The 25601-nt window shown below is 51.7% G+C and overlaps 1 protein-coding gene and 1 long non-coding RNA gene across 5 annotated transcripts in view; one reads left to right on the top strand and one right to left on the bottom strand.

Annotated features, from left to right (window-relative positions):
* Window positions 1–25601, bottom strand: part of EFCAB6 (EF-hand calcium binding domain 6) — a 241475-nt gene that overhangs the window by 19709 nt on the left and 196165 nt on the right. For all 4 annotated transcript variants that reach the window (XM_070453475.1, XM_070453474.1, XM_070453473.1 and 1 more), the window contains 2 exons: window positions 20797–20992; window positions 17484–17675 (listed from right to left, as the gene is read on the bottom strand). In XM_070453475.1, the coding sequence (XP_070309576.1) occupies window positions 17484–17675; window positions 20797–20992 (388 nt within the window). The remainder of the gene's footprint in view (window positions 1–17483; window positions 17676–20796; window positions 20993–25601) is intronic.
* On the top strand, window positions 1796–10867 carry LOC139030567 (uncharacterized). The gene is made up of 2 exons (XR_011482948.1): window positions 1796–2218; window positions 6591–10867. It is a non-coding gene; the product is annotated as an uncharacterized lncRNA (long non-coding RNA).

Here is a 25601-nt window from a genome sequence, read left to right on the forward strand (position 1 = left end):
GGCTCCCCACGTTGCTCGGAGCAACCGGCAGGGCATCACAATGGCCGCCAGCCCGCCCACAGCGACCTCTGACCTCACTCCGTGCCAGCCTCCTGCTGTGCTTCATGCACACAAGCTCCTTCCTGCCTCAGGGCCTTGGCACTTGCTGTTCCTGCCCTCCTCTCAGGGTTTTTACCACATTCCTGAGCTGAACGACACGTTCATTCCCTCTCCCTTTCCCTTCTCGTTCTCCGTCCCACATTCCGCTCTCTGATCCACCTCATATTTACCCTAATTGTCTTCCATCCCAACAGAAAATAAACTTCAAGGCCAGGGCTCCAGTCTTTTGCTCACTGCTGAGTCCCCAAGTGCTTCGAAGAACCCGGCACACAGTGGGGCCTTGATCTTTGTTCAAAGAAGAAATGGATAAGCAGTGTCACCAACACAGCCAATCAAACAAATGACTGCTCTGCACGGTCACCCTGGGTCTTCTGTTAAAAAGCTCTGATCTAGAGGTTTCCCTGGTGGTCCAGTGGTTGAGAATCTCGCCTTCCAAGGCAGGGGACACAGGTTCACCCCGCGGTCAATACATCCCAAATGCTGGGAACATCCCACGTGCTGTGGAGCAGCTAAGCCCATGTGCCACAACTACCGAGCCGGCGCTCCAGAGCCTGCGCTCTGCAACAAGAAGCCACTGCTACAGGAAGCCCGCACACCACAACTAAAGAGCAGCCCCCACTGATTACAGCCGAAGGAAAGCCCACGTGCCGCAATGAAGACGCAGCTTGGCCAAAAGTGAAATAATTACTTAAAAACTATCATCAGTCTTAAAAAAAAAAAAGCTCTGACCTGGTCACGATGCATAAAAAAAAAAAAGGAAATGAAGCCAAGATTCTGTTTGTTTTTCTTCTAAGAAACACAAATTTCTGGATTGACAATATCAGTGTTGGGAAAGGTAGAATAAGGTATGTGGAGCCGTGGAAGTGCCTATCCTTTACACCTGGTACCTGCCCTTTGAAGACTCTCCTCAAGGAAGTAAACAAGATTAATTCATGAAATTATGATCATTATGGTATTATTTGGAGAAGGAAATGGCAACCCACTCAAGGATTCTTGCCTGGAGAATCCCGTGGACAGAGGAGCCTGGTGGGCTACAGTCCATGGGGTCACAAAGAGTTGGACACGACTGAGTGACTAACACACACACTGTATTATTTACAAGGTTCACAAAAAACTAGCAGTACTTTAGATGTCAAAATTGCCTAAATCGGGAGAATGGCTAAATAAACCATAGTATTTCTACAATGCAGCTATTTAGAAGGCTTCAAGAAACAGTTTAACATTGTGGTAAAATGTTTGCGGTGCAGAAAGTGGCAAGGGGCACAGCAGATTGGTCCACATGACCACACACAAGTATACACAGGCTCACATGTGCACACACACGCTCACATGTGCACACACATGCTCACATGTGCACACACATGCTCACATGTGCACACACACGCTCACGTGTGCACACACACACTCACGTGTGCACACACAGGCTCACATGTGTACACACACGCTCACGTGTGCACACACAGGCTCACGTGTGCACACACAGGCTCACATGTGCACACACAGGCTCACATGTGTACACACACGCTCATGTGTGCACACACACGCTCACATGTGCACACACAGGCTCACATGTGTACACACACGCTCACATGTGCACACACACGCTCATGTGTGCACACACACGCTCACATGTGCACACACAGGCTCACATGTGCACACACACACAAGCGCTAACGCTTGTTCTCTGGAGGAGGAAGCCACGGCAGAGGGGGGCAGATGAACGGGGCTCCCGCGCCGTGAGTCCTGCCTCCCCCATGGGTTGGGGTCTGGAGGTCAGGAGGCAGGGACGGCTTGGTGGCAAGCAATGCAGAGCAGAGGCGGGGGTCCGGGAGCCGTGCTAGGTGTGACTGCCCGTCTCCGCCAGGGCAGGAAATCACGGCGACATGTGGGTCACATTGAATCCCAGAGCCCCAGGGGGAGGGCCGGGGGGGGGCTGAGCACCTGAGCCAGGCATGTGACACACACATGTGACCCACACGCGGGCTGATGCACCCAGAGAGGACGAACACTCAACGCTTGCCCACGACACTGCGTCGAGCCACCCACAGACGCCCCTGGAGCGTCTGCTGCGTGCCAGGCTCTTCCGCAGATGCTCGGAGACGGAGGTAAAGGATGATCTGTAAGTAGCCTCAGGCAGGGGAGGGTCTTGGGGTCGGGGGGGGGGGGGGCGGAGAGAGAGGAGAGCAGTTCCACAGGTGAGTGGAGATTACGAGACAGGTCGTGTGCTCTCCACACAGCTGATGGGAACGGCTCCTCGAGGAGGAAACCTCAGAGCCCGGAGGTGAAGGCGGCACAGATCCGTGCAAAGCTCACGCGGCAAGCTGGCGTGAAGGTCGGGGGAGGAGCGCTGGCCTCCTGCACCCCTGTTCTCTTCCCCACACACCCCAGGGCCACACCAAGGGCTGGGCTGAGGATGCGGAGAGGCAGGGTGACTTCGATTTGTCCCAAAGCTGGTTTCACGGCCGGTTGGGGAATATTCTTGGGCTGCCAGCAGAGATGATTATTGTGTGTTCACGGCAGAAAACTTAGAAACGACAAACAGGGCACAAACGGAAACCAAGGTCACCGGGGGCCCCACCCCCAGCAGCACCACGGCCATCACCCCGGTGCACGTGGGACCAGCCTCCGACCGGAAGGTCCCTGGGCCCCGGGTCCCCAACCCTCCCTACCCCGTGCCACCTGGCCTCGGGAGGGCAGGGCCTCCCGGCTCTCCCATCAGGGGCACTGGGCTGGAGGCAGTCAGGCACCCATGTTCTGGTCCCCACCTTGCTTTTTTGCAAAGCCGTAGAGGCACCACCAGCCGCGCTCCGAGTGACTGGAGACGCCGGGGAGGAACAGATGGCTCTTGGTCTGGCGCTTTTGTGTCCCTGGCACTTGTCACGTGACCGTTCTATCTGAATGGGGGAAAATAAGGCTTTTTCTATAACTGGAAGCAATGTTTCTCCTCATCAAAAAAGACACCACTATCTTCAGATGCAAATGTCACTTTCCAAAACCAACTACGCTTTACATAAAAGGCCTCCTCAGGATAGGGATCGCAGCTGCAGGACAGAGCTCAGGGAAGGGATGGGGCGTCGGGCGCCCACTTCCGTCCCCACAACTGTCTGGAATGGGAATGGTGGGCCCGCTCCTCCTGCAGCCCGTCGTCTGACAAATGGATGCTCGCAAGGCTCTTCCAGTGACTTTACAAATGAAAAAAAAAAAAATAGTGGAATCTTATGCACCACGGGTCTGACCCAATTAAAGGATGATTTCCATGTTTGGAAGGAATCTTCTCTCATTTTTTCAAGGGTATTCGTATAGAACCTTGTTTTACTAAACAGTGGCCCCTCTTGATATCACAGAGAAATATAGACCACTTGTGCCAAAAAGAAAATTCCCGGTCCCCATTGTGTTTTCCCAGCAGCAGTAGCACAATACAAGGAACAATGAAGCATACAATCATCAAAGAACCGACGAATAAAACCTCGCTTCTATGGAGCTTTTCTTGGACTCAAATGTAGCCACATATCTCATTTAGTAAAAAACCAAGCTTTACAGTGAAATCCAGTAGCTCTAAATTCTGCTACTGCTTGGACTCACCCAAGGGGCAACTCCAACTAGTGCGAGATCAGAAGGAGGCAGCCTGGATTGGGGGGTCAGAGGGAGGCGGCCTGGACTGGGGGGTCAGAGGGAGGCGGCCTGGACTGGGGGGTCAGAGGGAGGCGGCCTGGACTGGGGGGTCAGAGGGAGGCGGCCTGGACTGGGGGGTCAGAGGGAGGCGGCCTGGCCTGGGGGGTCAGAGGGAGGCGGCCTGGACTGGGGGGTCAGAGGGAGGCGGCCTGGCCTGGGGGTCAGAGGGAGGCGGCCTGGCCTGGGGGGTCAGAGGGAGGCGGCCTGGACTGGGGGGTCAGAGGGAGGCGGCCTGGACTGGGGGGTCAGAGGGAGGCCTGTGCTGAATTCCCAGAGCTACCTCTTCTGCCCCAGCTCAGAGCCCATCCCCTCCCCCACAGCCGCGACATCTCTGATGCCGCCTTCCGCTCAGACCGGGGTGTCTCCAAGCGCACGCAGTGCTTGGTGACCATTGAGGGAAACTTGCAGGCTCAGTGCAGGACACCCCAGACCAGGTCCCGTCCCCCCGGGGCTCAGGCCATACCTGCTCACTCAGTGTCTGACACGGAACAGGAAGAAGTGATGGTCGCACACGCCTCCGGAGCACCGCCAGGGAAGCCACACCAGGAACCCAAGTTTCGGCCGACTCAAATCAAGCCGAAGGGGGTCAGGGGCCAGGCCGGTCCAGCGGACGGGCCTGGGGTGGACAGCAAGGCCAGCTCGCGGTCAACCGAGGGCTTCGGCGCCGGCCGGGGCTGAACGGAGCTCCGCGCTGCTCTGTCTGGTGGCCTCCGGCGAGACGCACACCCTCCGCCTCCCTTTCCCTGCGGGGATAAAACCCGAACCGTCTCCTAGGGCAGCCTCAGATCTCAAGAGAGAGACTCACGCGGTGCTTCACCTGATGGCTGGCCAACACGGGCGGCCTTCTTGCTGCGTTTTTAGGAGACATTTTGGCCTGAGTCAAGAGGTGGGGCAGACCTGGGTTCGAGTCCTGACTCCTGGCTCCCACAGTCTCCATCACAAGTCATCAGAGGGGAGAGGCACGTGGCGCCTGCTCTTGCCTGCAGGTTAAGCCAGCCTGCCGGGGTCAGAAGCCTGGTCTAGATGTGGTCATGCACCCCGAGGCGGGGAAGAACCTGAGCTCCTAACCAGTGGCCTTGGGCCTGCCGTGCGCTCAGATCTGGGATGGCCAGGCTACAGCCCTGCTCTCCCATCTTCCAGCTGGACCTTGTGCAGGCACTTCACTTCTCTGGGCCAAGGCTCTCCATCTGTAACGTCATGACAGCCACACCAGTTGGAAGGAACTCCCCAGGACTATCACCTCAGGAGACAGGGGACAAACGGAGCACCCCGTTGATTCGGGAATTAGCCCTGGTTCTGCTGTAGGGAACTCATATTTGAAGGGGGCTGTGGGTTTGATCCCTGGGAAAGGAAGATCCCCTGGAGGAGGGCATGGCCACCCACTCCAGTATTCTTGCCTGGGAAATCCCACGGACAGAGGAACCTGGCTGGCTGAAATCCATGGGGCTGCAAAAGAGGTGGACATGACTTAGCAACTGACCATGCATGCACGGGGAAACCCCAAGGGAGAAGCCTGTGTCCCCCCAATTCAAAGCTGGGGAAAGTTAGCCAAGGGCGAAAATCAGTAACACAGGGCAGGGTGTGCTCTGGAGGGCTCACTGACCTAGGAATTCTGTTAGCTCATGTTCAGTTTCATTGTGCTCTCATTTCAATAGCTCTATTAAGGGAGTGATTTTAGAAAAGAGCCTTCTAGTACCCTGTCAATAAATTATGTCCAGCCACGTCTTGGCTGACTTATAAAATCAATTTTCCATGACATAGTATCCTGAGCAACTTCTCGACACAACAGGGAAGAGAGAACACGGCAGGGGAGGGGGGTGAACTGTCAAGCGACCCAGTGGAGCTGGAGACGGAGACATGCAGGTGTATCTGTTTCCTGGAGGCAAGGTCACACAAGGCCTGCTTCCTCAGCTCCCATCTCCACAGCCTCTGCCATGTGGCCCTGGGTTTCCTCCCACCGAAGAGCCAAGAGTATTTCCCTATCCCACAGCTTTGCATTCAGCCATGTGACTGCTTTGGCCAAGGGAATGTCAGCAAGGACAATGGGATCCAAGCATTAAAAAGCCTTTGCGTGATGGGCAAGCCCTCCTGCGTCTGTGGTGCTGTCTTGAGAGGAGCTCACCTGCTTCACTCTGGTCCAAGGGAGCAGAGACATCCCAGGGAGGCCACCAGAGCTGAGTCCAGGTCAGCCAGCCCACATGCAAAAGCTGAACAAGCGCTTACAGTCCTGGAGGTTCTGGGGCTCTTTGTTACACAGTGACAGCTGACTGATTCAGGTCTGAATTTCCGGTTAGTGAGAAATAACAGGTACTGAGCTCAGAGGACAGAGAAGAGAAGGTGGCCTTTTGGGTCTCATTGCTCCTTGACGATAGTCACCGAGCAAACGGACTTGATGTCCCTCATCCTGTGGATGTCCAAGGCTGTCACCTGGCAGGGACACGGTTTAGCAAGGTCAGCTTCAGCCCTCAGGTTAGAAACACACTGGTATATTGATTTAACTCTTAGGAAGGATACAATCAAGCTAATCAGACTGCATGATTCTTCTACTAAGTTTTGTTCTGAATACTTAGGGAGACAATTAAACAGTTTTTCCCCCATGATTCCTTAGAGGAGGGGAAAAAAAATCCTGAAACTGCATACAGAATAAGGCCACAGCAGGTAGCAAAAACTCCTAATTGGAAATACTCGGTAAAGAATTCTTCCACTTCCTTTTAAAGAACAGTGTAATTACTTCTAAGAATTGAAAAATTGCTTCATTTGATCAAATATTTTGATTAGCAAAGAAATTAATTGTACTGTATCTTCATTTGTATTTACAGTGGATTAATGAATGCTAAAAATAACAACAGCAGCAAAACTGCTTGTCAAAAAGAAGATAAAACATTTAAAAAATCTAGATGAAAATAAAGTGAACGCTCTGTGTGCAAACGTGCTGATACAGTCACCTCCCGCTGGATCAAGGAACCAAATTTGGCATCTCCCAGGGACCCCCGTGCACGGGGCCAAGGGTGGATGCTCAGGTATTGGGAGGTTTGGAGGCCTTAGTGGTGGATGGATCGGCCTTGGCGGTTCAGCATGCTGCGTGCAGAAGTGAGGGAGATACTCCAGAACTGCAGGTACCACCCGGGTTTCCTGGGGGCGTGACGCTGCCCACCCTGGGGTCTCTGACTGAGCAGGGATTCTTTCTGGGCGATGAACAGATGCAGATCTGGAGATTTCAGCTTCCTTTTCCTTTGGAAGGGCTACACTCAAGCCAAGCTTCAAGCCAACTGAACCAAGGCTTACTGAGATCCGGTCCTGGGGCCCACCCTTCGCTGGGCTCCTTTACCCAGGCTCTGAGCTGCAGCATTGCAGAAGCCTCTCTGACCCTCTCATTGCCCTTGGGGGCAGCCGTGACCTCCCTGTTTCTAGACAAGTAAGTGGGGCTTCTCCCTGAAGAGATCATGATCGGGACTGCTCCCCTGTGAACTGATAACGGGATTCAAGACGGCCTGACTTCAGAGCCTTGCTCTCCCATCCTCCCGTGACCCCAGCCCCCACCACACACAAGAGTTCAGAGCCTACCGAGAGAGGCATCAACACAGCCTGAGGGCCTGCTGTGGGCCGGGCTCTGTCCCGGGCACAGGGACCTGAACAGCTGAGCCAGTCCCGGCCTGGAGAAGCTGATGCTTCGGGATGCCCGTGGAGGCAAGCACGGGGAGACCCACCCCAGAGCCCTGCCCCGTGGGCTCCCTCCTGGACTCTCTGTCCCCGCCTCGCATCCCCCTCCCTCTCCTTCTCCCCACCCTGGCCCCAAACCCACACTCCAGCTGTTCCCAAAGTACGGGTTTCCCACCTTGGGCCTCTGCACACACTGATCCTGACCCTTGGGAAGCCCATCTCCCGACGTCTGGACGCAACTGCGAGCGCATCAGAGAGCCCTTTCTGCCACCTCTGCCCTGACCACGCGGACTGAGGGCCTCTCGCTCCGACTCTCTGGGCTCACTTCCCCCACACAGTTTGACATTCTGAGAGGACCCACCCGCCACCACTGCCAACACCCAACCCACAGACCCTTTGGTAGCACAAAATTGCCATAAAATGCAAAGAAACAGAGGGAACACTTAAGCTACCCCTGCAACCCTTCAATGATTCAATAAACTCGTGGCTGAAGTCATTTATGAAACTATGAAAATGAATTCTTCCACCCAAATAAATTACACACCGTATAATCACATCATTACTGAACATTGTACACTAACCAGGCACTCAATGAAGGAGGATAGAATGAAAATTAATAATAATGTAGACATTTGGTGTTCGCTATGTTCAGGACCATGCAGAGCTCCTTCCGAATTAACTCACTTAACCAGAATAGCAATCCTGTACGGTGGACACTCAGACTGACAGCAGGAAGCTGAGAGCAGGGGCCTGGTGCTGGTTGGATTGCTAATCCCGGCCCTAGTGCTTCTAGCTGTGTGACCGGGAATACACGCTGAAACCTCTCTGTTCCTGTTTCCCCCTCTGTGGTGTTGGAGAAGACTCTTGAGAGTCTCTTGGACTGCAAGGAGATCCCACCAGTCCATCCTAAACGAAATAAATCCTGAATATTCATTGGAAGGACTGATGTTGAAGCTGAAACTCCACTACTTTGGCCACCTGATGCAAAGAGCTAACTCATTTGAAAAGATGCTGGGAAAGATTGAAGGTAGGAAGAGAAGGGGATGACAGAGGATGAGATGGTTGGATGGCACCACCGATTCAATGGACATGAGCTTGAGTAAACTCCAGGAGTTGATGATGGACAGGGAGGCCTGGCGTGCTGCAGTCCACGGGGTCACCCAGAGTTGGACAGGACTGAGCGACTGAATTGAAAAGGGTTCTTATGAGGATGAGCTGAGTGAATTCAGGTAAAGTGCCTGGAACAGGGCTGGGCTCACAGCACATGCCCAGTGCTTATCAGCCTCTGTTTGGATGTTGGCATCTGACTGTGGGTGGCAAGAAGATGCAGGAACTGGCCAGGCAGAATCACCAGGGAGGTGACATGCTTCTTCCTCCCAGTCTCTCATCAGGGACCATTCACATTCAGGCCTCAGTGAAGGCCAAGAGGTGGAGCTTTCCAGTTCCTTCGTGAATGGTCGGGGCCATTTCCGCCAGCGCAGTCCTCGCCCCTGGGGAGGTGCCTGTGTGCTCACCTGTCATCCCACCAGCCTGGACACCAGGGCTGGCCCAGGGCCTGGCACATCGTCGCCCACATTTGCTAAACGTGGGGAGGTAAGAAGCTCCCAGTTGAATGGGGCAGGTAAAGCCAGAACCCAAGCAGCTCCCCTCCAAGCCAGACACGCAGGTACATGGAAGCAATTAAGACACGAGTGCCATCCTGGATTTGCTCTGCAAGGCTTGCTTGGGACAATGACTTCTTGGACTGACTCCTGGCTTCCTGATACGGTCACGACCTTAATAGTCGTGATCAATGTACAGCTGATCAGTGTACGTGATCAGTAGTACAGCTCAATGCTGGTGTTTAATTGATCTAAACATGGCAGTTGAATTGGATCACAAATCCCTGGAGGGACGTAACGAGTGAGGGTCTCTGGGGCAGGCTACACCACAGTCTGCTTACTTGAACAGGCAGAAAGTGTCCCGCCCAGGGTAGTAATCAGGAGGGAATGCCAGCCGGGATACCAAGGGAATGCTCGTGAGGCGCTGGAGGCGCTGCCCAGGGCCCGCTGGAGACGGGCTGAGGCCGGCCCTGCTGGCGGTGCGTGGGCTCAGGTAGCTGCAAGCCTGGCATGGCCCCTTCGCTTTTCTGCAAGACGCGTGGAGACCAAGCTGAGTTTGCTTTGGCGGGCGAGCCTGTCCTGCTTCCAGCCGGGGCCCATCTGGCAGCTGCAAGAGCAGCAGGTGCCCAGTCCCCCCGGCTGCCCACTCCTCCTAGAAGCTGATGAAGGTGGGGGTGGGGTGACTGCTCCTCCTTCTGACTGGAAGCTCCAGATCCAGGTGGGGCCCTGGACTGTGGGGTGCTTCAACCACTCAGGTTTGGGAGAACTGGGTTTTTCCCAGGTGGTGCTAGTGGTAAAGAAACCGCCTACCAATGCAGGAGACAAAAGAGGCTCGGGTTCGATGTCTGGGTTGGAAGGCCCCCTGAGGAGGGCACGGCAACCCATTCCAGCGTTTTCGCCTAAGAGAATCCCATGGACAGAGGAGCCCAGTCCGTAGGGTCACAAAGAGTCAGACACGACTGAAGCAACTTAGCATGCACACATGCATCTTAACTTCATGAGAAGGACATGCGTCACGCTGACTGGTGGTCAGGCGACCTAAGCAGGTTGGCCCCTGACTGCTCCTCTGGTGTGACGGTGTCATCTCAATCCAGGCGGTTGACAACGTTTCTTTTCCTTTCGCTCAGTCACACACGGTGGCCAGAGCCCCGCACCCTGCACGGTCACCAAGGCCACCCCAAGTGTCCGAGTGACCTGAGTTATCCCTCCCAAGCTGCCGTGTCCTTAACCGTCCCCAGGACAACAATAACAGCAGGTACTAAGTATTCCATTGGAAGTGGAAAGTGAGTGAAATTTAGGGGAGACATTCAAAAATCCCCCAAATTATATCTAGAGCACTTGGATTTTTTTTTTTTTGGCATCAGGGGAAAGAGTAAATAACTAGAATGGCATATCTGAATAATTAATTTATTTCCAATAATCTTCGGGCCTTTTCCTGAAAAGGAAATGTCCCCATTCTTTACAATATTCATTAAAAATACATGGACACCATTATACTTATAATAAAAAGAAAAATAAATCAAAGTAACATGGTTGGCAACTAATATAAACTTGATGCTCATGAAAGATTACAACCATTTTGATGTGGGTTATGGTCTCTTCTTTGGTTGAAAACTACAATCTTAAATTCTCCCTTGGAAAAAAAAATCATCTGCAAGTTGCTTAACCTCTCACTGGACAACTTTAGAGGTGACATATTATAAACACCAGGTAAGGACTGATCTCACTGGGTCTCGGTTAGCTAAAATGTGGCAAAATAATTACTGTGCATTGAATAAGGATGAGCTTTGTTAAAAATTCCATTATTTCCATGGTAATAAAGTAGAAAGATTTTATATGGGTTCCTACTGTGTCTTTTAAAAATTCTGTGTGCTCTGAGCATTATTTTATATTCACAGAGGATACTGAAATTTCACTTTAAAACTTAAATGTTAAACAGAAATGATTTTCTAAAAACAAGGTGATACTCTACATAGCTCGCATGCAGCTTTTTGAAGGTAAAATGTCTTTCCCAGAAGTGAAAAAGAGGCATTTGCTGAGGGCAGACACTCAGGTGACATCTTCACCCGGCTTGTGAGAATCTTGCGATAAAGGTGTTGGGGCTGACGTCCACGGCTTATCCTGTTTTCTCTTTCGTCAATTTGCAACCGAGGCCCTGGGAGCACTTTGGTTTTCATAATACCTCCTTGCTCCTCTTCGCTGCCACCTGGGCAAGTGCTTCTCATCCTGACTCTGGCCTGATGCTCCCAACTGGCAAAGCTGACCGGTGCCTGCCTCGGTGGTCAGCAGCTGGCGGGCTCGGAGCTGGGTGGTGGTGCGGGGTCCCCAGGGGGGACGCGGGGCCCTTGCGCAGAGCTGATGCTAGGATGGAGGATCTGTACTGGCCGCGCCCCCGCCCACACTTTGAGGAGTGCTTCAGGCGTGCGTCATGGGGCAGCGGGGAGCCGAAACGCCAGGGCTCGGCTGCACCTGACAGTACCGCAGCATCTGGGGTGATGGGGCTTTTCCCCGCAGTGTGTGATGGACACGGGAGATGGATCTGTACAGGCCTGGGGGGGCATCTGGCACCCAGTCTAAGAGACGGGTGAAGTCGCCGTCTATGCTCCGGGTGCTTCCAGCTCCCCCAAGGCCTTTCACGACGCCTCCCCTGCCTTTCCGGCTGTCCCTTCTCCAAGAGCGGATTCAGTTCAGCCGGGGATTATTCACGGCGAACCTCCTCTGCGAGGAGAGGTCCCGACTGCCTTAATTACATTTCGGTAATCTCCTTTTAATTACTTGCCGCCCGTGCATCCCCTAGAGGAAGGGATGGCTGGTGTCGTATTTAATGAGCTCGGGGAGGATGCATTAACTGTTCCTGTTGTTAGTTAACTTCTTTTCCTTCTGTCAAGAACGCTCATCAGCCCGGGATTAGACTTCCGAAATCGCCCCCAGGTAGGGGCGGGGTCCCGGCTCGTCCACAGCTGCCTCGCCATCCCAGTCTACCCGCATGGGAGCCGACCCACGTCCCTGCTGAGAAGTCTCCAGGGTTTGGGACCCGAATTCTTGAGCGAGGGGGTGTGGGACCCCGGTGGTCTGCCCCTGCCCGTCCTCCATCAGCAGACGGACGTGCCCTGAACATCCGTGGTCGCCCCGGGCCCCGTGTCCTTCAGGTCAGCAGTCCCAGACTCAGCTTGCTCTTCTGGTAAAGGCACCTCTATCTCCACACCCCCTCCCCGAGCCAGTTCAGGGGCTGATACCATTTCATCGCGGACGGGGAGAGCAGGAGGGCTGAGCAGTGGGCTGGGGCAGGGGGGTGCCAGCGTCCCTGCTGCAGCCCCTCCAGCCCCCAGGCCCCCTTCTGTCTCGAAGCACACTTCCTGCCATCACTTGCGTTACGATTAGTCCTAAAGCCTCATCTTAAGAATGTTCTGCAAGGTGCTTCCAGAGGCGCAGGGGACTCCGAGATGAGGTCAGGTAGGCAAACGTGGGGGGAGGGGGGCAACACTAGAGGCTCCGGAAACACCCCACTCGCCACGCTTTGGGTTCGGGGACTCCAGAGCCGGCAGAGGTGCTCAGAGGGACCCGTGAGCGGGGACGGGCTTCCTCCGCTGCCGGCGGTGCGACCTCTGGACGGAGCTCGTGAGGACTCCGCGTGGCCGGCGGGGGTCTCGGGAAGGGTTTGGGCACGTGCTCATGTGTGCTTGGCAAGGACACTCTGTAGCAATTGGAGACCTGGAAGCCACCGTGAGTCCCGTGATGGGGCATTGGTGAAACCGACGGCCCAGGACACCTGTCCCCCTGCTCCCCTCCCCAGTCAAAGGGCTGCTCCTGACTCAGTCTCTTGCCTTCCATTTGCCGAAGGGGCCCCGCCAGCACGTCCCCCCTCCCCCGGGCAGGCCGGCCTCCCTGCTGGCCCCTGGCCCCTGAGTCTTCTCCTCCGAGGCCCCTCATGGCCACGGCACTCCTCTCCCCAAACCTGCTCTGAGTCTCCATGTGGTTCAGAGTGCGACGAGGCCGCCCACCCCATCGCTCCCAGGGCACTTGCTACTAACCCTCTCTGCCCTGCCCCTCGCCCCAGCCCAGGCAGCCGCCAAATCTCGAGCCAGCTGGGCTCTCCAGGGCAGCCCCCTCCATGAGAGGTTATGAGCCTCCTCCCTCCCTCCCCTCCGCCGGATCTCAGCTCAGACGTCCCCTTCTCACCGGGCCCTCCTCTGCCCAGCTTTATCTGATCCCACAGCACAGATCAGATTCTGACATCTGATACATGTTCTCATTGCTCGTCTGTCTCTCTTGCTAGGATATAGGGCAGCCCGCAGAAAGCCCTGGCTGATGGACAAGCTGGGTGGGACGGGGCACATCCCACGAGACCCATGCTTTAGAGAAACACTGCTGACGCGGAAATGCCAGCCATGTCACGGGAGGGGGAAGAGGCAGCTCCGGGAGGGATGCGCTCGGGCCCAGAGGAGAGGCTGGGCGGCTGGGGTGGGAGATGGTGCAAGTTTGGCGGCGGGGGCGGGGGGTTGTGGTTAAGAAATGGGGGAACAAGGAGCTGAGAGACGGGGAGGTGCAGGTAGAGGAACAGCAGGGTTACCGGGGCTGCTTTGCGGGATGGGACTGGGGTGAACCGAGCATCAAGTGGTCTCTGCTCTGAAATCTTTTGCAACAATTCCATTTTTTTCCCTATATGGCCATATACTACTTTGATACAAATAATAAATGTTTAAAAAAAGAGTCTTTTAAGAGTTGAGGAAAATCCCCAATAACCCCCATTTCAGCAGCACATGCTCCCTGTCCGTGACCCCACCGCCAAAGGCTGTCTGTATCAGGAAGAAGACCAGAGGTAAGTACACCATGTTACCGGGCTTCCCTGGCGGCTCAGATGGTGAAGAATCGCCTGCAACGCAGGAGGCCCAGGTTCAGTCCCTGGGTCGGGAAGATCCCCTGGAGGAGGGCATGGCGGCCCACTCCAGTGTTCTTGCCTGGAGAATCCATGGACAGAGGGGCCTGGCCGGCTAGAGTCCAAGGGGTTGCACAGACTCAGAAACGATTGAGTGATTAACACTTTCATTCTAAACTGTTAACACTTTATCCCTAGGGGTGACTTTAATTTTCTCCATCACAATGATTGCTGTGCTCCAAATCAAGTAAATAGATACAAACAGCTTCTACTACCACTATTAGCTTAAACCATATAAAATTGTCAATAGTCAATCATTTAGGGCTCTAAAGATGGCAATTTCACAGGATGCAACCTCACAGGAAAAAAAAAATTATTTTCTTTAAATAGGGCTGCTTTCAAGATCAATAAAAGTATTCCTATCCTTTGAACCCAGTTATTTTATTTCTCGGTTTCTTTCTTTAGGAGAAAAAATCCAAAATGTGGACATAGACATACAAAGTTTTCACTGCAAAGCATATTACAATCTCACAAACTGGGGGTTAAAAACCCTAAATGCTTAAAAATTAAGAGTCGGTGGAATGTTATAGACATTTAACTTAGTTTGGAAGAAGCTGAAGTGACACGCCCAGTGTTAAGGGGGAAAAAAGCAAGATATGTGGTTACATCTACAGCGTTACCGCCACTGTGTAAAAACATGCATTTCATCTGTACGCTCAGGTTCACGGCGGCATTATTCACAGGAGCTAAAATGTGGAAGCAACCCAAGTGTGCGCTGACAGGTGAATGGATAAGCAAAATACAGTCTATCCATACGACGGATATTATGAGACTTAACAAGGAAGGGCGCTCTGACACGTGCTCCAAAAGGATGAACGCTGAAGGCATTACGCTTAGTGAGCTAAGCCGGACACGAAAGGACAAATACGCGTGATTTCACTCATCCAAGGCACCCAAAGTTGTCAGGTTCATACAGAAAGCAGGACGGTGTTTGCCAGAGACTGGGGGAGAGGGGTAGGGAGTTAAGTGTTTAATGGGGGCAGAGGCTTGGTTTTGCAAGATCAAGAGAGTTCTGGCGGTGGTTACACAGCAACATTGAGTGGGCGTAAAGCCACTGAGCTGTGCGCTTAGAAAAGGATAAGATGGTGACACTTACAGTGTATGTATTTCACCACAGTAGAAGAATTGCAGGGGGATGCCCTAGAAACAGACGAATAAGCTCTCCAAAGCAGCCCATGGGCCCTGGGAAGAAGACCAGCTCGGAAGCTGAATTGCCTGGCTTCCACCCAGCTGAGGAAGCAGGCAGGTGGTACCTGGCTTCAGGAGCCCACCTGCTCCACCCAGCTCCTCCCTCATTCCAGGTGAGGGATGTGCTGGGTGGGCCTGGAGCTCAGAAGGTCTCATTCAGCAGGATGGAGCTTGTTCCTGTTGCACCATCATCATGGGGTTAAATGACTGTTTTTTTTTTTTTACACTTGTATTTTCCAAAATTTTCTCAACAGGTGTTTCTTTTAAAATCAGCAAAAAAGGTGTAAGTCACATAAAAATAGGGAGCACCACCATAAACAAAGAGAAAAGACCAGTCACGGATCAGGAGGAGATGTTCACAACGACCACCCAGCAAAGAAGCGGGGCCCTTCCAGGCAGTTCCCAGAGGAGGGAGCCTGGGTGGCTGATAACTTTCGAAAGTGTCGGCAGAAATTAAATCTCGATAATGCCAAGGGCTCCAGGATACGGCACGTGGGGAGCTCTCCCACAGGGCCGGCCAGAGTACACGCCAGTCGCCGCAGCCACCGTGGGGGTGTCAGTGGAGCTGAACCTGTGCCTTCCCTCCCCCTTCCCCGACCCAGTCGGTCCACGTGGAGTGACCCTGAGTGTGCGAAGGACACGCCACAGAAGCCCGGCTGGGCTCTGCTTGCTACGGAGAAAACCGCAAACCACCGGCCCGCCGTGAGCAGGAGGATGACAACCGAACGGGGTTGCCCATTCAATGGAATGGATCCACTTCTCACTTCACTGGCTAGCTCTATAGCAGCTTCAGTGAGTGAACTGAAGCCCATGGAACGACATGGGTAAATCTTAAATTCGTGATAGTACAGCAAGAAAAACTAAAGCTCTGAAGACAGAATTTGATAGAACGTCATGTATATATATATATATATATATATATATATATATATATAGTTTTAAAATAGGCAACACAATAGTACATTTTGTTAGGAATGACCATCTAAATGGCAAAGACGAAACTATTCACAGGCCACAGAGGAGCTGGCACAGCGTTTAGAAGCCTGGAGTCGGGAGCCAGGCTTCCGGGGTCACTAACCAGCTCTGCCACCCACCTCCCGGGTGACTGTGGACAATGACTTGATGTCTGCGCCCTGGTGTTCTCATCCATGAAATGGGATATTATTACCATGTTCCTCTTAGTGACAGCAGAAGAATCACACCAGTCCGTCCGTGTAAAGGGTTAAGAACAGTGCCTTGCCCACATAGAGTTTGCTGCTGTCATTATTCCTGTATTGAGCCTCGGACCTTAAAAATGCTCATACTATTTGCTCTAGCAATCTCACTTCCAAGAATTTATCCCACGTAAGTGACTGAGGATTTATGGGCTCAGATGTTGATAGTATACAAATGTGTGCAGTCAGAAATGACCCAAGCGTCCAGCTATGCGTGCCTGTGTGCTAAGTCGCTACAGTTGTGTCCGACTCTTTGTGATTCGATGGACTATAGCCAGCCAGGCCCCTCTGTCCATGGAATTCTCCAGGCAAGGAGAATCCAGCTATGACGGTGTGTGTGTGTGTGTAGCTGATGGCGGGGGGTGGGGGGGTTGCAGTTAAATACATTCCATCACAAGCCTGTTGCGATTTAGCTGCTGCATAATTTTTGTATTTTTCATATTTGTTTTTATCTTCCCTTCCATGAAGGCAGGGACTATAGCACCCTCTCACTCAGCACACAACGGTGACCAAAGAAATCCAAGTTCACTGAAAGTAGCCTGTGATTGTCACTACTGAAGTTGGTCCATTTACAATTAGAGATGCAGGAAACAGCCTAAGGGACAGTTCATGCAGCCAGAGAAGTGGTCCCAGGAAGGAATAAGAGCCCTGTGGTCAGCCACCCACCCTCCTCCAGGAAGCCCTCTTAGACTTCCCCCAGGACCCCGCCACAACCACGTTGACCCCTACCCAAGGTTTGGCTGTTGCATGGCCCAGGGCCTGGGACATAGTGGGTCCCCAACAAGGGTCTCCTAAGTGGGTCCCGTCTCCCTCAGAGCCTGACTTCTCTGGACACTAGATCATCTTCAGGGACCTATGACTCCCAGAACTTTGAAGCCTCTCCTAAACTTCTTCAAAAATCAGTAAAATAAAATATTTCAATGAAGTAAAGGATACATATGTACCTTCTGACACTCGATGTAGAATCAATATCAACTTTTCATTTATAATGAGCTAATTAACTCAGGTGGTTGCCGATTTATGTGACATGGTTTTAATCAATTATCTATTTTGCCAAGACTAATTTTAGCCCTTTTCCAAAGAGAAATGCTTATGTGCTGCTGACACTCTTACCTCCTCAACGTAACTGCTGAAGTTCTGGAGAAAATATTTCCAATTTATGTAGGGGGTGAGGTGAAGTCTGAGTTTTCTCAAAAAATAATGATACTGGTTATCTGTTAGTTTGTAACAGAAATCCTTAAGAACCTGTCCAAAATCCGAAGCCTTTACAAACCCAGTGTCCTCTTTATCCAGTGCAGAAAATGCCTACAATTAAGGGAAAAAAAAGCAGATATTACAGTCAAATAAATATTTCAAAAATATTTTTCTTAAGTATTGCTTTCCGGAATGCAAATGAAATCAAGTGAATGGGACTTCCCTGTAGATTCCAAATTACTAAATAAGTGCACCAGGACTGAGAGACAGGTAGAAGGGGCGCCTGGTATAGGAGCCGATGTGTTGTTGAGGAAACTCACTTTCTACCCTCCAACCCAGATACGAAGAGGAAGAGGAGTGAAAGAGGAACCCCGCCCTCACTGGTCTCAAGCCGAGGGGTGAAGGAAGGTGCCTGAGGTCTCTTCATCAGTAAAGTCGAGCTCCCGAAGGAATCATTCATAACTGAGGCTCAGATGAAACTCCACTGCACTGGAATGTAGGGCAGGGGTCTCGTGATGGGAGTCTAACGCCAGAAGTGTGGCCAGGAGGAGCAGGCAGGGGACCACCCCTCCCATCCCCACCCCAGGGCTTGGACCCTGAGGCTGCTGTCCTTTGCCTCCCCTTGGCCAGAGCCCGAACGGCCTTCCTTCCCAGGGACACCCCACCACCGACATCTGTGCTGGAGGGGCTGGGGAAGAGTGTCAACCCAACGGGACAGCAGTCACACCAAAGTGCAAACATTTGCTATAAAAAGAAAGCACGTTTCCCCCATCTGTTGAAACAAAATCATTCGTTTTTCTTGCACTAGAAAACTTATATCAAGGCGCAGGTCAAGATTTTAGTTTCTTAAGTGAGAATTGAACGTGCTTGCAGACCGAAACCCAAATTCCCTGCGGTTGTTACTCAGGACTAATTAAGTCCAGGGGGTGGTGTTATGCGTGTCACCAAATTAGCCTCAAATTGCTGTCTGGCTGTGAGCGTGCATTTGCCTGTGGGGATACGACATAGCCAGCGACGGTGGGAAGCCTCTGGCGCCATGGCCGGGAGGTAGACTTTGAACCTTGGCTATGTTACCCACGGTAAGCCCTCAAGTTCTCGGCGCTGAGCGCCTTCAGTATAAAAGCCGGGACTTCAGAACTCGAGTTGATCTAAGTTCTACTACGGCAGACCTGAAGACACACCTGTCCCAGGTACCTCGCATAGTGGATCTCAGCAGGTTGTTAAGGGGAATGACCCTTCAGATGAAGGGCGCTGACTGAGCATCCTGTCCTGAGGGCGTTAGAAGGCCCCGTGGAGCCGCAAGGCTCCGTGGACCTCGGGGGTGAGCTGGAGTCTGGCTCACTGTGGCCACGGGACGCGCACTTCCCTGGGGGCTGGGTGGCTTCCTCGTGTGTCAGTCCAGCCTGACAAGCCAGGCTGGGGGCAGGGAGGCTCAGACATGCAAAGGCTCAGGGAGTTATAGACTCTGCACAGATATACAAGCTGTTGCTGCGTCATTTCAGAAATAAGAGGCTGCATCGAGATGGGTCCCCCGTGACCTGAGGAGATGCCGCATGTGTCTCTGTCCCCTTGCTGACCCCTCTCCTCAGATACGTCATTCCTTCCTTCCCTCCCTGCCACAAAGGCCACCCTCCCCACCCAGGCCACCTGCAGTCTCGTGGCCAGAGAATCTCACTCTCCTGCTTAAAACCTCACCTGCTAAGGAGTAGTTCTCGGGAGTGAGAACCGGGGCTCCTCCCGCAGCTTCCACGGACCTCAGTTTGAGAACCACCCTGAGAGGGGTGGCGTGGAGCCACCCTGAGCTGGGAGAGGGCAGGGCCACCCTGCGCGTGGACTGCAGAAGCCTGCACGGTGCCTCTGACAGATCTGAAACACGTGCTGACATTTAGAAACCAGGAGGCTTCATAGCTGCTCATGAAAAATGCAAAGATGTAGCTGAACTGGGACCATCTCTCAGCTCAGCAGCGGTCGGTCGGCGGGGGTGCTGAGCAGAAGCTGCCCTCTGGACAGGGCTGTGCCCCCCAGCCTGCTGCGGCCAGCCCCAACCCCTGCATCACTTCTTTATTCCTGGCCCCCCGTGCACATTGAGTTTGCAATGCTCACGAGGTGACCCCTGGGCCAGGGCAACCTGGTGTCGACAGGGTATATAGATGGGATTCCAGCTGACCTGCGGCGAGGGGTCATACTAATCTGTGATCCTTAGATAGTTATTAAAAAAAAAAAGGCACAAAAGTGTCAGATCCTCATCGTGAACTCCTACACGCAGAACATCTCCGCTGTCTGGGAGGAAGGCCATGCTTGCTGGCATTCCAGAACAGTCACAGGCTGGCTGGGCTGCCCCTGGCCTCTCGTTTCTCCCCCTGACCCCGGACGCTTGGACCCAGGAGCCCAGCTTGCCTCCGGTGCCGAGGGGGTTAGAGAGCCTGGGCCTGGGTGTTTGGGCCAGTCTGTGGGTCTGTGTATGGCAGACATGGAGGCAGCCCTGCTCTCACTGTGTTGTCTGGACCACGCGCCCGGCATTGCATGGGCAGCTCTGGATTCACCATCTCATCAGGCGGCAAGGCCTGCCCTCTGCACACGGCACCACCTCTTCCCACATCTGCTGCAGGGGGCAGCTCACGTGGGGACCCTCGAGGGGGACCAGTCCCTCGCCAGGAGCATGGTCCAGGCACTGTCTTCCGAGGGCGTGCCCCATGGCACTATCCCCACATAGGCCGGGTCTTGACATACCCCATGGGGTCAAGAAATGTCAGCCTCAATGTCAGGGTACCAGGGGGACTCCCTTCTCACACTTCCGGGGCTCCTGGTCACAGTGAGTCTTTGGCCACAGCCCTGCCCTGGGTAGCCTCTTCAAGGCTACCTTGAGATGGCATCACCCACCCCCATGGGCCCAGGAGCCCACTCTCACCTCAGGCCTCCATCCTCTGCCCTCTTTGCCCAGAAACTCCTACCCTCACAGCAGATCCTGCGTCTGCTGGAGGTGAGTGCTTCGGCCTCACACAACACATGCTGGGTGTGATCATGGTAGCTTTGCACAGAGCAAAAATGGACACACACATGTGCTCACATGAACAGTCTGATCCCGACCCACCATTGAGTTCTGATGCCTCAGGAGAGTGGAGGGAGGTGGAGGGGCCCAGGAGGAGGGGCTGGCTTGAGAGGTGGTTTTCAGGAACTGGCATGGTGCCAGAACTTCAGTTCCCACAGTAAAGGCATGTGTGGTCTGTCGTACCATTGACAAAGCCAGACTGGAGGCAGCAACAACCTCCTGGATGTTCTTCAGAACCTCCTCTGGATTGAGAGCTGCAAAATTGATCAGCATGCTCTCCTCTTTCTCCTGGGGCTGAGGTCTTGCCGGCTTGCTGTTCTCCACCGCTCGCAAGAAGTCAAGGTAATTGATGGAGTTATTGTGCCAGCCAATTCCCCAACTTGTCCCCAAAGAAAGAAAATAATATATTAGTTAGAAACGCCATCACTTACTCAGTCAACAAACACCTGCTGAGTACAAAACAGTGGGGAGGACATGAATAAAGGTGAGACACCTTTTCTGGCTTGTAGGTGCATGCACGTGGGTCAGCTATGCTATTATATGAGGGCTCAGGGAAGGGCTACGGGGCCGCTGCCTCTGGTGGGGCCGCAGCCCACGCTGCCCTGAAGCTCTTGAGCCTTGAAGGCTGGAGAGTCGGGCTCACGGGGCTGAAGAGCAGAAGAGTCCCCCACCCCCACGGGGTGGGGGACTGGCTTAAGGAATCCGGCCCTGTGATGGGGACAGATGCAGGAGCCTCAGCATGAACGGGATGTGTGAGGAGACGTGATCTGGGGAGATGCATCTGATGGTGATGGCAGAGCTGGGATGTAGGCAGGACTCGGGTGGTGGGGGCCGGGGCTGTGTTCCTCGAGACCTTAGCTGGCCAGGGCCCTCACTGAGAAATGGTTCAGAGAAATGGTAGGGGCTCTGAAATCGGGGAAGTATGTCAGAGGAACTGACAAGGAAAAGAGGGGCTGAGTAGAATAGACGTTAAATTCTTTATCAAAGAGTGGTTGAAACTATGTTGTCAAGCTCAGAGCACCCAAAACATCTTTTTTTTTTTTTTACAAAACCTATACAGCTTAGTATTTTCTCAAATAGCAATTCCCTGGTGGTCCAGTGGTTAAGAATCCACCGTACAGGGCAGGAGATGCAGGTTTGGTCCCTGGTTGGGGAACAAAGATCCCACGTGTTTCGGGGCAACTAAGGCCACACGTCACAACTGGAGAGTCCGGGTTCCACAACGAAAAAGCTCATGTGACCCAACTAAGACTCGACGCAGCAGATAAATCAGTAAATAAAAATATTTTAAAAAGAAATTCCATCTGTGTGTGTGTCTCAACAAGGACATCCACGTAGAAAAAGAGGCTCCTGTGCTCCACTCCAACATGCAGAAAAAATATCTAATTCTAAAAGAAGATTCTGCAAGAGCAAATCCAAGTTTCATGAGACTATAGAGCTTATTTATTAAAGATGTAAAATAATGCAAAACACAGCTTGATGGCACTCAAAGTTTACGTTTCTGTAACAGATTCCCTGGGGATCACTGGCATCTTAACCCCTACATGTTCCTTTGCAGGATGGAGCGTGTGTCAAAGAACAGCTCGGAATGCCAGGAAGTGGAGAGGAAAGTTTCCAGCGACTGGAATAGCGGCTTCTAAAGAGAAGGAGCCAAGAGCCGTTTCTCCAACCACAGCTGCAGAGCTGCTTTCCACGGGCCCCGCGTCGCTGGCTCGTGCGGCCGAGACGCCGAGGAAGAGGATAATCAGCTCCATTTCATCGGCAGGGTAAATTGCCAACTTGGTATTAAAATTTAGTAATAAAATCAAATGCATATGCTAATCTCAGTATTATTTAGAAAAGTCTATTTTGGATCTAGAAAAGAATAATCTACATATAATTATAAATAACAGAGATGTTTATCATCAAGAGGTCTTTGAGAAGAAACAAGCAACTGAGCGATGGATCCTTATTAAGGTTTCAACTCGTAAAAAAGTTGATCACCCCATTGACAGGTGGACTACAGAAATTCCACAGCCCTTGTGTTGTTTATGAAAGTATCAGGCCTAACTACATTTTAACAAGAGTCTCTTGTAATCATTTAGTTGATTATTTATCTGGTGCTATGTTTTGTGATTTATTCACTGAATGCATTTGAATTCATGTTCAGCTGGAAATAGATTTAGTGAGAGGAGACCCTATTTAAGGAAGAAGAGAAGATACAGGCACTTGAGGATGAAATTGTCCTTTTCTCTATACAAACACACACACACACCCACACTCATACACTAACATGTACATGCATATACATACATGTATACATATACATGTACATACACATACATGCAGACAATAGAGCACTAGCCTTTAAAATTTTAAGGGAAAATGACCTGCTCTCTAGGAGTCTATGTTCCAGCAAGCTAACAATCTGTGCAGAGGAAAACAAAAAACATTTTCTGACAAAGAACTGAGAAAATTGTTTTCCTGTCCCCCCTTTTCTTAGGAAATTACTCCAGGAAATACTCCAGCAAAATAAGAATGCAAATTTAGAAATGAAAAGATGTGGGCGTAAGCAACAGGGGCTCCAACCCTGGACAGTCTAGGAGGCTCTTGGTGGTGAGCTGGAACAGGAGGTAAGGAGCCAGGCTCTAGGGCAGAGGGAACCCAGGGGAAATTGGAGGGAACAGGAAGTTAGGGCAGATGCTGGGGAGAGCTGAAGGCTGACAGTGTTGAACTTCAGAAAACACTGAACCCCACTTCAGAAAACAGCGGTGGTTAAAGAAGTCACCCTACTGTAGGGTGATTGCTCTAGGAAGTAGCTTACAGCAGAGTTTACAGCGTTTCATAACTACGACTCTGTATATATTCATTTGCAGCCTTTCCCCAAATGGCTTCAGAAAGATGCATGGTGTCCCTAGGTTTGCCTATGATGAGGTGGACACGGAGGCCCAGGGGTAGAGCCGCTGAGAAGAAAGCTAATTTTCATTCATTTCTTGGACACTGAATACTATGAAGTATGAATATGTACACAGTCATAATTATGAAATGCTGTTTAATGGCATTTGAGTTTTATAATCAACCTATGAATCAAGCAGAGAGGACCTGGTTGTGGCTGTAGGCCATGTAAAAGTTAACGAGCTTTTGCAAAAAAAAAATATTGTAGTTGACAAAAGGTGGGACATGGAGAGAAAAAGCGACAGAAAGGGGGTGGGGGGCTCTACACCTAAGAACTTGGAAGGGTCGCTCTCATTCTTAAGATAAGAAGGAAGCAGAACAAGCTGAAAACCAATGGTCTTCCTTGGTCCCATTAGAAAATCGAGGTCACAGGGCAAAACATGACCTCCAAATCTGGAGAGATGGGTGAACACAGAGAACTACAGACAAGGTCTGCTTTCCTGGAACAAAGACCTCTGGAGCTGTAAGCTGGTAGGAACACGTCAGTAGTAACTTGGGCAATAGTAGAAAATCAAAGACAAAGAGAAGATCTTTACAGAAGCCAGAGAGGGTGGAAATTTTATCTATAGGGGAACAAAGATAAGAATTACATGGGGTTTCTCACCAGAAATCATGCAAGTAAGAAGATAGTGGACTGAAATACTTAAAATGTTGAAAGAAAAACAAATCACCAACCTAGAATTCTATATTCAGTGAAACTTACCTTCCAAAAGTGAAGGAGAAATAAATACCTTCTCTGACAAACAATCACTGAGGGAATTCATCACAGCCACCCTGGCCTTCAAAAATGCTAAAACACATTCTTCTGAGAGAAAGAAAATCAAAGAGCCAGAAACATGGATCTACCTAAAGGAAGAAAGAGGGTGGGAGAAGGAATAAATGAAGGTAAAATGATATCTTTGAGGGACTTCCAGGCTGTCCAGTGGCTAAGACTTCATGCTCCCAATGCCAGGGGCCCAGGTTCAACCCCTACTCAGGGAACTAGATCCCACATTCGGCAACTGAAGATCCAACATGTTGAAATGAAGACAGAAGATCCCAAGTACGAAAACGAGGACCCGGAACAGCCAGATAAATAAATAAATATTTTAAAAATAATAATATCTTTTATGTTTCTTATTCTTAGTTGGTCTAATAAACCATTGTTTGCTCAACGTTACGAGAACAATGTATTGGGTGATTATAGCAAATGGATAAGTGAAGTGAATAAGAGCAATGTTACAAGGCAGAGGTCCCTAACCTTTTTAGCACCAGGGGCCAGTTTCGTGGAAAACAATTTTTCCATTGATGATGGAGGTGGGAATGATTCAGGAGGTAATGTGAGTGTTGGGGAGCGGCAGGTGAAGCTTTGCTAGCTTGCCTGCCACGCAACTCCTGCTGTTCGGTCTGGTTCCCAACAGGCTGAACCAGTACCAGTCTGTGGCTCTGGGTTTAAGGACCCCTGTTATAAGGCACAGGAGATAGGACTTGGGAACACTTACTCTGTAATAAGGCGCCTAGACCTCCCAAGAAGGAGTAACGTGTTACTTGACCTGGGACTTAGGCTAGTTGTTCACTTGGGCTGCAAATTCTAGAGCAACTGCTCACATTTTTTAGGGGGAAGAGAGGGAATGCTAACATCCTCACCTCACAAAGAGAGGAACGTGACATCCAGGTGCTCAGTCATAGAACTGCCAGCCTGCACAGCTATGGGATGTGGCAGGTTAGAAACTGCAAGTGGAAGCAGTTTGAGGGGGGGCAGTCAAATGAATTATTTTGATTCAAAATTACAAGAGGATAAGGCTTGTAGCTAAAGTGGCCCAAAAGCACAAAACTAGCTCTCTTCCTCCTAAAATGACAGAAGGAGAACTTTTTAAAAGGTGTCAGACAGTGGTTCTCAGGGTGCTCTGGTCCAGCAGTGTCAGCATCACCCAGGACCTTGCTAGGAATGCAGGTTCTCAGGGCCCAGGCTAAGTCAGACAGCCTGAGGGAGGGCCCCGCAAGCTGGGTTTCAGATTAACAAAAATAACTAGTATAAATATATACCAAATATTGCGTGGAACATACACTAAAAA

The sequence above is a fragment of the Odocoileus virginianus genome, chromosome 23 (genome assembly GCF_023699985.2).
Source record: "Odocoileus virginianus isolate 20LAN1187 ecotype Illinois chromosome 23, Ovbor_1.2, whole genome shotgun sequence".
In the NCBI taxonomy this organism is placed as follows: domain Eukaryota; kingdom Metazoa; phylum Chordata; class Mammalia; order Artiodactyla; family Cervidae; genus Odocoileus; species Odocoileus virginianus.